This window comes from Salvelinus alpinus, chromosome 33 (assembly GCF_045679555.1).
Source record: "Salvelinus alpinus chromosome 33, SLU_Salpinus.1, whole genome shotgun sequence".
Lineage (NCBI taxonomy): Eukaryota > Metazoa > Chordata > Actinopteri > Salmoniformes > Salmonidae > Salvelinus > Salvelinus alpinus.
Genome location: NC_092118.1, coordinates 17889925 through 17900589, shown reverse-complemented (window position 1 = coordinate 17900589; position 10665 = coordinate 17889925). Strand labels below are relative to the sequence as shown.

The 10665-nt window shown below is 40.0% G+C and overlaps 1 protein-coding gene across 1 annotated transcript; it reads left to right on the top strand.

Moving 5' to 3' along the window:
• The first annotated feature begins 3309 nt into the window (after positions 1 to 3309).
• Positions 3310 to 9223, top strand: LOC139562940 (beta,beta-carotene 15,15'-dioxygenase-like). The gene is made up of 11 exons (XM_071381132.1): positions 3310 to 3530; positions 4437 to 4565; positions 4657 to 4786; positions 4926 to 5073; positions 5175 to 5322; positions 5437 to 5657; positions 5772 to 6041; positions 6376 to 6481; positions 6703 to 6797; positions 6895 to 7006; positions 7108 to 9223. The coding sequence occupies exons 1-11, from the start codon at positions 3464 to 3466 to the stop codon at positions 7266 to 7268; spliced, it is 1587 nt and encodes a 528-aa protein (XP_071237233.1). The 5' UTR covers positions 3310 to 3463; the 3' UTR covers positions 7269 to 9223.
• Positions 9224 to 10665: the final 1442 nt, after the last annotated feature.

The window sequence follows — 10665 nt, the reverse complement described above, 5'->3', positions numbered from 1 at the left end:
ACAGGGCCAAGAATTTTGTTGATTAACATTGGTACTGCTGTGAACTGTAAGATGACTTTTCAATCAACCACTGACCCAGACAGTGGCCTTGTCTCCTGACAGTCATGTCCAACTCTTCTGGACTTTTGACATCCTCAGTTGTAAAGGAAATGTATGCTGGTCTACTCCTTTACAACTTCTCTTTATCCATTCATGGTTAATTAATGTTTTATATTTTAATTATTTATTTATTGTATTTTTTACCCCCTTTTCTCCCCAATTTTGTGGTATCCAATTGTTAGTAATTACTATCTTGTCTCATCGCTACAACTCCCGTACGGGCTCGGGAGAGACGAAGGTCGAAAGCCATGCGTCCTCCGAAACACAACCCAACCAAGCCGCACTGCTTCTTAACACAGCACGCCTCCAACCCGGAAGCCAGCCGCACCAATGTGTCGGAGGAAATACCGTGCACCTGGCTCCCTTGGTTAGCGCGCACTGCGCCCGGCCCGCCACAGGAGTCGCTGGTGCGCGATGAGACAAGGATATCCCTACCGACCAAACCCTCCCTAACCCGGACGACGCTAGGCCAATTGTGCATCGCCCCACGGACCTCCCAGTCGCGGCCGGCTGCGACAGAGCCTGGGCGCGAACCCAGGGTCTCTGGTGGCGCAGCTAGCGCTGCGATGCAGTGCCCTAGACCACTGTGCCACCCGGGAGTCCAATTATTGGTTTTTAATACCGTCCCAGGCCACTATCCAGGCCATGGCAGCCAGAGACAAAATCTCTGTTGGGGAGGCGGAGAGGAAGTTTGAGAGGGGACCAATTTATTATGAAAGGTAAAAAAGTCTTAATGAGGCAATCTGGGATTGGCACATACAGTACATTCGGAAAGTACTCAGACTTTTTCTACATTTTGTTATGTTACAGCCTTATTCTAAAATGGATTCAATTAAACACTTTCCTCATCAATCTATACACAATACCCCATAATGACAAAGCAAAAACCGATTTTTAGACATTTTGCAAATGTATATATAATTAAAAAATTAAAAAATACCTTATTTACCCTTTTCTATGAGGCTTGAAAATGAGCTCAGGTGCATCCTGTTACCACTGATCATCCTTGAGATGTTTCTACAACTTCAAATAAAATTTTATTGGTCACATACACATGGTTAGCAGATGTTAATGCAAGTGTAGCGAAATGCTTGTGCTTCTAGTTCCGACCATGCAGTAATATCTAACAAGTAATCTAACAATTTCACAACAACTACCTTATATACACACACAAGTGTAAAGGAATTAATAAGAATATGTACATATAAATATATGGATGAGCGATTGCCGTGCGGCATTGATTGGTTGGAGTCCAAGTTGAACTTGATTGGAGTGCACCTGTGGTAAATTTAATTGATTGGACACGATTTGGAAAGGCACACATCTATCTATACAAGGTCCAACAGTTGACAGTGCACGTCAGAGCAAAAACCAAGCAATGAGGTCAAAGGAGCTCCGAGACAGGATTATGTCGAGGCACAGATCTGGGGAAGGGTAACAAAAAATGTCTGCAGCATTGAATGTCCCCAAGAACACAGTGGTCTCCATGATTCTGAAATGGAATAAATTTGGAGCTGGCTGCCCGGCCAAACTGAGCAATCAGGGGAGAAGGGCCTTGGACTTGGCAGTGACCAAGAACCCGATGGTCACTCTGACAGAGCTCCAGAGTTCCTCTGTGGAGTTGGGAGAATCTTCCAGAAGGACAACATTCTCTGCAGCACTTCACCAATCAGGCATGTATGGTAGAGAGGCCAGACAGAAGCCACTCCTCGGTAAGAGGCACATGACAGCCCGCTTGGAGTTTGCCAAAAGGCACGTTAGGACTCTCAGACCATGAGAAACAAGCATCTCTGGTCTGATGAAACCAATATTGAACTATTTGATCTGAATGCCAAGTGTCACATCTGGAGGAAACCTGACAACATCCCTACGGTGAAGCATGGTGGTGGCAGTATCATTCTGTGAGGCTGTTTTTCAGTGGCAGGGACATGGAGACTAGTCAGGATTGAGTGAAAGATGAATGGAGCAAAGTACAGAGAGATCCTTGATGAAAATCTGCTCCAGAGAGCTCATGGCCTCAGACTGTGGCGAAGGTTCACCTTCTAACAGGACAACAACCCTAAGCACACAGCCATGAGAACGCAGGAGTGACTTCGGGACAAGTCTCTGAATGTCCTTGTGTGGCCCAGCCAGAGCCCTGAGTTAAACCTGATCGAACATCTCTGGAGAGACCTGAAAATAGCTCTGTAGCGACGCTCCCCATCCAACCTGACAGAGCTTGAGAGGATCTGGAGAGAAGAATGGGAGAAACTCCCCAAATACAGATGTGCCAAGCTTGTAGCGTCATACCAAGAAGACTCGAGGCTGTAATTGTTGCCAAAGGTGCTTCAACAAAGTACTAAGTAAAGGGTTTGAATACTTATGTAAATGTGGTATCTGTTATTATTTTTATAAATTAGCAAACATTGAGGGGGGAAAAACAATTTAATCAATTTTAGAATAAGACTGTAACGTAACAAAATGTGGAAAAAGTCAAGGGGTCTTAATACTCTCCAAATGCACTGTACATATTTTTACTTGTAAAATAATGACACTGTATATAGCCATTGATTCTTGAATAATGTAATTTGTAATGCCTGTTGAGCTTATTCAACTGTCTAAATATAGCCGTGTTTTACTCCATTTTTTGTAAACAATGTAATTGTAAATAAACACTGTATAGCTCCAAAACATGGTTAAAACTTACATTTTTATCTCATGGATGAGCAGTCCTTGCATCCATAGCTCTGTCTATGAATTTGAGAGTGGTTACATTTCTCCAGCCCATCCCTCAGCTGTTTACCAGGTGTTTGCTTTTTAGTTTTCATTAATAAACTTACTATAGGGCAGCCCATTACATGTATAAACTCTATAAACTCCCATTAGCATGAAGACTGCCCAAAAGCATATTTTATTTCTAATCTATCCATTTCTTTATTTTCTTTTCCATCGCCTTTTAGTAAAGTTCAAGATGTCAATTTGATAAGAGATGAAGAAGAAGGAGTAAAGGAGAAGAAGTGGAGTTTCAATTCAATGTTGTAATAAATGCATTAAAAGAGTCTGACCTCTCTGTTTCTTCGTGATGTTAAATAACCACCATTATGTTAGTTTGGTTATACATAAACCGACCAGTAGATGGCGATAGTATTGTTTTAGTGAGTTATCACTTTTTGTGATCGCTTTACATAAACCAGCCAATAGACGGTAGCCTACGTGGTCATACGTGATACAGTTATGCAATACATTTGGAATTTTACCCCTAGACTATAGTCCATACATCAAAGATATAGACGGACCCGTCCATAGTCTAGCTTGATATAACCTATTGTAGTTAAGGGACCACTGTACCACATAACAGCCTATAGATTGAAACATAGTTGATGCCATGTTTCAATCCATCATCGGCAAGAACGGGACTGAATCACCCGAACCTGTCAAAGCAGAAGTAACAGGTAGGCCGTTGGCATATCCCTTTATGTACTAGCTAACCGATCTTTCAAGGTAACAGTTGTCAGTAAGTTAGTTTCCTATTTGCTAGTGACTTGCATAAAAAAATATTATTTCCTTCTGAGCAACTTTACTTTTTTAACGTTGGCACGTTCTGATGAATCTCTTGTGCAGTGTTTCCAACAATTTTCCAGTGAGATCCGCTATTGGCTCCGCTAGAAAACGGTAGATTACGTTTTACCGTTGCCGCGACGACGTCACAGGACCAATTTGTCTTGCTGCGGCACAGCTGCGGTCACCGAAGTAGCGTTTTCGCCCGCTCTCTCGCCGCACCTCCATCCCTTTGTGCTTCTCTGCCTGTGTGTTCGCAGTTGCTGTGACTACACGGAACCCAAACCGGCTGCGCGCGTGCGTTATCGTGCATAAATGTATTTTGTCCCCCTACACCAAACGCGATCACGACACGCAGGTTAAAATATCAAAACAAACTCTGAACCAATGACATTAATTTGGGGACAGGTCGAAAAGCATTAAACATGTATGGCAATTTAGCTAGTTAGCTTGCACTTGCTAACTAATTTGTCATTTTTAGCTAGCTTGCTGTTGCTAGCTAATTTGTCCTGGGATGTAAACATTGAGTTGTTATTTTACCTGAAATTTTACCTGGGCCTCCCCTTCCTCCTCTGAGGAGCCTCCACTGACACAAACACCTATATACAGTATATGAGGTATAATTAACCTCTATTGTAAACTTTAAAAAAATATCAAATTTGCCATTCAAAAAAAGATATAGGCTGAAGGTCAAACTTTATCAGGGATCAGCTCCATTTCTACATTGTTTGGTTTATCACATGGAAATATGGTAAAAATGAAAGCATTTATTATGTGTCTTGTATCTTCTGTGCTTGCAGGATGTGTCCCTGAGTGGCTACAAGGGACATTGCTGCGCAATGGGCCTGGTCTCTTTAAAGTGGGAGACACTGAATACAACCACTGGTTTGATGGCATGGCCTTAATTCATAGTTTCACCTTCAAAGATGGTGAGACAGGAACAACACATTGTACATTTACACAAATGGTAAACACTTTCCCAACTGGCTGAATCGGGCTGAGAATCTTTGTGTTTTACAGGTGAGGTGTACTACAGGAGTAAATTCCTGAGGAGTGACACCTTCAAGAAAAACACTCAGGCAAACAAGATTGTTGTGTCAGAATTTGGGACCATGATCTATCCCGATCCCTGCAAAAACATATTTTCAAAGTAAATCGATTTTTAACATGATTTATAGTTTATTTGTTCCTGATTTTACATGTCCCTTTCATGGATGTTCACACAAAAAAATCTCGACAAACATATCCAAAAACACATAATATCACATAGTATCTTGTCCTTTTTTCAGAGCCTTCTCCTACCTTCTCGCTGCCATCCCAGACTTCACAGATAACAACCTGATAAACATCATTAGATATGGTGAGGACTACTATGCCTCATCAGAAGTCAACTACATGAATCAAATTGACCCAATGACCCTAGACGTAATTGGAAAGGTAAATTCAAATCTGTTGAAATGATCACTGTTGTCCATGTAATCTATTATCACTGGCTTTAATATATTCTCCCTTTGCCTGTCCTGTAAACTCAACCTCAGATGAACTACAGGAATCACATTTCTCTGAACATGGCGACTTCACACCCTCACTACGACGATGAGGGAAACACCTATAACATGGGAACTGCCCTCATGAGGTTTGGCATGCCCAACTATGTCATCTTCAAGGTTCCAGTAAATGCATCAGGTATCGGAACATTTTAATTTTGGGGTTTCCTGGCCATATACATGTTAGGGGAAAAACCTCCATGAATGATTACACATTTAAGTGTTCACAGGACAATGTTCTTTCCCTCTCCAGATAAGGAGCATAAGAAGCCTGCCCTGCGGAAGGTGAAGCAGGTCTGCAATATACCGTGTCGCTCTACCCTCTTTCCCAGCTACTTCCACAGCTTCGGCATGACAGAGAATTACATAATCTTTGTCGAGCAGCCATTCAAACTGGACATCCTCAGACTGGCCACAGCTATATTTAGAAGCGTCAACTGGGCCAGCTGCCTCAAATATGACAAAGAGGACATTGTAAGCTACTCTTGTCTAATCACAGCCTCATGGAAGTTAATTTATCTTCAACTCACTTTGGCAACAATCAAACTTCTTACATTCTCTCTGGTGATCCCCTTGGCCATTCTTTAGACGCTGATCCACCTGGTCGACAAGAAGACTGGGAAGGCTGTGTCCACCAAGTTCTACACAGATGCCCTGGTGGTTTTCCACCACATCAACGCCTACGAGGACGACGACCATGTAGTGTTTGACATGATCACCTACAAAGACAGCAATCTGTATGAAATGTTCTACTTAGCGAACCTGAGAAAGGAAACCCATGAATTCATTGAGAGCCACAAGGACAACTTCTCCCCACCAATCTGCCAGAGATTTGTGTTGCCTCTCACTGTTGACAAGGTATATATAGATAGATAAGACCCCAACTCTATCTTGTAAATACATTAATATTTAGCTCCTTATGAACAGTTAAAACATTGAACACCTTAAAGGGGGAGCTATAGAGCATAATAGGCATTAAAGCATGAGAGGTCGTGATATATTGTGAATATATCACATCTTGAACTGATCAGGGGCTGTGATATTTTGCTTAATTAGACATTTTCATGATGAACTAGCTATGGATTCATTATGTTTTCAAGGCGATCTAAGCTTCATGCGAAGCCGCTTCAAATTAAATGTTACCATTACATGTTTATACAACAAATAAAGACTGGATACATGTATGTTATAGGATACTCCAAAAGGAACAAATCTTGTGAGGCTCAAAGACACAACAGCCAAAGCAGTGATGCAGAGAGATGGCTCGCTGTATTGCCTGCCTGACACAATATTTGAAGGTGAGACTTTGATGTCAACTGAACATCACAGTGATCGGTATTAATTATATACCACTGCATCAAGAGGTCAAATGCTACATTAGTAAAACAGTTGTTAGTTTTAATGAAATATTGAGGGTTATAAGTTGCATCATTTTTTATGGAACATACCCACAAAGAATGTAATTTTCTAAATACATTTTACAATACAATTTTATTTATCTCCATTTGTACACAAACAGGTTTGGAGTTGCCAGGGATGAACTACAAATTCAATGGCAAGAAGTACCGTTATTTCTATGGCTCAAGAGTGGAGTGGACTCCACACCCAAATAAGGTAATCTCTTACCAATGTATTCTCCTTAACATAGAGATGTTGTTTCTCATTTCTCACTGAAAACATGCTGCTGTTTGTGTTAATAATACTTACACAGATTGGGAAGGGGGACATTGTGACCAGAAAGTACATTGAGTGGACAGAAGAGGACTGCTACCCCTCTGAGCCTGTGTTTGTTGCCACACCAGGAGCTGTGGAGGAGGATGATGGTAAGAGGCAGTAGGCCTTCTTCAGCACTACAAAAGCATTTAATCAGCTCTGATGTCTATGTCACTATAAAACGGTACATTTATTTATTTTCTGTTTTCAGGAGTCATTTTGTCCTCAGTCGTCTCACTCAATCCAAAGAAATCCCCCTTCATGCTTGTCCTTAATGCCAAAACCTTTGAGGAAATTGCTCGTGCCTCAATCGACGCCAGCATTCACATGGATCTGCATGGACACTTCATTCCCACACAGAGCACCAACTGACATAGCCAGCAGAGGGCACGATTGTACCGTAACATTGTAGAGGGCAAAGTATTACTCCCAACCATATAAAGTTGATGTCCGTGCCCCCCGTGGAAATTAAATTGGCATAATTTGCATAATAAACAAAAATCCCCATCAAAATCCTTCAGTTTAAAGTAGAGATATCTGTTTTGTGTGGGCTGCGTCTCAATCCACCGCATCCGACAATGACGGCCTTCCACATCTGCGGTAGAAGGTGGCAGAGCTACAAGATCATGTCTAGATGGGATACAGATTGTCAAACCTCAAAAGGTTGTCAAACCTCAAAAGGTGATTATTTTAGCATTTTAGCTAACACTAACCCCTTTCCTAACCTTAACCTAATTCTCCTAACCTGCTACTTTAATTATCGTAACCTGCTGTGTAAATTCTAATCCTGATATGAAAAGTAAATCTGTTATTTCATGAATTAATCTGTTACTCAATGTGTTTCTATGGGCTAATAGCAGTAAGACCAAATTCAATGTTTTATCAAATATTTTTTAAATAAAACATTGTATACCTACAGGGGTCTTAAAATTCTAAATCAAATAACTAAATGATCCTTGGTATGACCATCTTGAAACAATTCCATATAGCTAAGTAGAAAACTAGCCCCCGGCCCTTCGATAATTACTAGGCTACCTCTCCAATAGTATTTGCTCAAATGTTTTATAATTTATGTTTACAGAACATCTACCACAAAGTGTCTTTTTAAATCCTATTTTTAGACAGAGAACGATTGTAACACACTAGGCGTAGTGGGTGCGGAGTCAGGGGCAGGAGGCAGAAAGTTCAGAATAGCGCTTTATTACGCACAGGGAAAAGTAGTACTCTCCACGAAACTGGGCGAAATCAAACAAATGCCCAAAAGAGGTAACTAAACAACACGCACTACCACACGTCAACACAGTGGGAAAAATAATCAAGCCCGCACAAAGAGCAGGCGGGCCTACCGGCTTAAATAGCCCAATTTAAAATCTAAACAAGAAACAGGTGAAACAAATCAGACAAAACCAACAGAAAAGGGCAAAGGGATCGATGGCAGCTAGTAGGCCGGTGACACCGAGCGCCACCCGAACAGGAAGAGGAGCCACCTTCGGTAGGAGTCGTGACAACGATGTAACCTCTATTTTTCTAATCAGGATGTATACAATATAGTTTTGTATGTAAAAATGGTTTATAATAATGTATTATTAATAATAATGTATTAATTCCAGTCTATCCTGGTCACCCTATTGTACATTTATATTGTGTTTCTGTACACCAGGTTATTAAGGAAAACAATAGTGTATGGCAAAGCAGTTATGGCATTGTTATTATTTCTGTGGCATTGCTTTCACCATTACTTCTCTCAAAAGTGAGAACTTACAGCACTTTCTGCGCACATAATTACCTCATTCAACAACATTATGATGATTATTACCATGAGTCACTACAGTGTACATACATTAGGTTTGTAAATATATATTTGAATATCCATTACAATACTGTGTTTATGAAATATGTCATACTTTTATTTAATTCACACAAAAAACATGTATACTTTGATTTAGTACATTCTAGAGGAAGACTGAAACAAGACATTAATGCTCTAAAGTTCGTTTAACAGTTTGACAATTTGCTGTGCATTAAATGCCAGTTATTGTTTGTTGTTGTTAATGTTATGTTTTTTTTAAATCATGTGTTAGTCTGAGTTTGATTCTGTGAACGGATCCCCTGATGTCTGTGTAAATGTGCAATTGAACTATTTGTCTTTAAGTCTGACCATGTCATCACCTTTTAATTAATACATTCTAAAAGGAACATATTGTTTACAACTACAGTAATACAAATGGCTATTTATTTATGTGTAATATAGTCCAACAACAACATGGCTGTGCCAGTAAAGTACATTTTTGCTTGCTAACAAATAAAAACTTCAGGGAAAAAACATATTCAAACCTTGTTGTTGCTTTATCCACATCTCTTGATGTTTGTAGAGGAACCAATCTTTCACCGCAAGAAAAAAAATCTACAAAAATCTACAAAGAATATTACTGAAAAAACAGAAACATGTTAAGATCATTTGTTCAGTTGGTATGGTTGATATGATTGTTAGTGTAGCTCCCCCTTCCCCCATGGGAAATGTGGCTTGACTCTGGGACTTCACCCTCACTAATAAGGGACAGACACTGGATATCCCTCAGTGCCAGGCATGCACAATTAACAAGACATTGGCATAGCCTAGCATGGTACCAATGGCTTACAAATATAATATATTAGGTGACCTGGTGCAATCTCTAGGATGGGATTAGACTAATCATGGTATACATGTATGAGATTTGGGTAACTCAGTGCAAAGAACTGCCATCATGATTTCTTACCCCCGACCTTACCTCACAGCATAGACACAATACAGAGATGCCATTATTTAGACATAGTTATCTTTTAAAAATATTTTGACTTTTCAGATGATCACTGCAACATTTTCATGTTTTATATCACGTTTTGCTATTTACGTTTACTGTGCATGAGAAGCCATTTTGACAGCTTCACACAGCAATAATGAAATCACCCAAGACAGACAAGTTATTTCTTGTAACTGAGGAGTACTTACAGTAATAATAGTCTTGTGACTACTATCCTTACGCTATTTTCTCCCCCAATAACTTGTCACAATATGGCAATTACAGTAAGTAGAAGTCTTTCCTTAGTCTTATCCTTACCTTTCAGACAGCAGAATAAATGGAGAAGAGAGGCTTTTCAATCTTACAGGCAGTGTCACGGAGTTCACCGAAATCAATTTCACAGGTCTGTCTTAACCAACTGTGTAATAAAAGTGTTAAATTACATAAATATGCAACCATAATTGTAATTCCTAGAATGTTCAAGAGATTTAACAAAGAGAGACCAAAGATTAGGCCTACTATCTGATGCAGAGTGTACAGCCAAGTACATCAGATGACAGTTACAGTTGAAGTCAGAAGTTGACATACATTTAGGTTGTCATTAAAGTCATTAAAACTCGTTTTTCAACCACTCCACAAATTTCTTGATAAGACACTATAGTTTTGGCAAGTCGGTTAGGACATCTACTTTGTGCATGACACAAGTAATTTTTCCAACAATTGTTTACAGACATATTATTTCACTGTATCACAATTCCAGTGGGTCAGAAGTTTACATACACTACGTTGACTGTGCCTTTAAACAGCTTGGAAAATTCCAGAAAATGATGTCATGGCTTTAGAAGCTTCTGATAGGCAAATTGACATAATTTGAGTCAATTGGAGGTGTACCTGTGGATGTATTTCAAGGCCTACCTTCAAACTCAGTGCCTCTTTGCTTGACATTATGGGAAAATCAAAAGAAATCAGCCAAGACCTCAGAAAAAAAT

What these genes read in the sequence shown, in the direction of transcription:
- LOC139562940 (XM_071381132.1), top strand. Translation starts at nt 3,464, where the DNA reads ATGTTTCAATCCATCATCGGCAAGAACGGGACTGAATCACCCGAACCT. An exon ending in GGACTCCACACCCAAATAAG is followed by an intron (nt 6,798 to 6,894) that starts GTAATCTCTTAC and finishes ATACTTACACAG; the next exon opens with ATTGGGAAGGGGGACATTGT. An exon ending in AGCTGTGGAGGAGGATGATG is followed by an intron (nt 7,007 to 7,107) that starts GTAAGAGGCAGT and finishes TTCTGTTTTCAG; the next exon opens with GAGTCATTTTGTCCTCAGTC.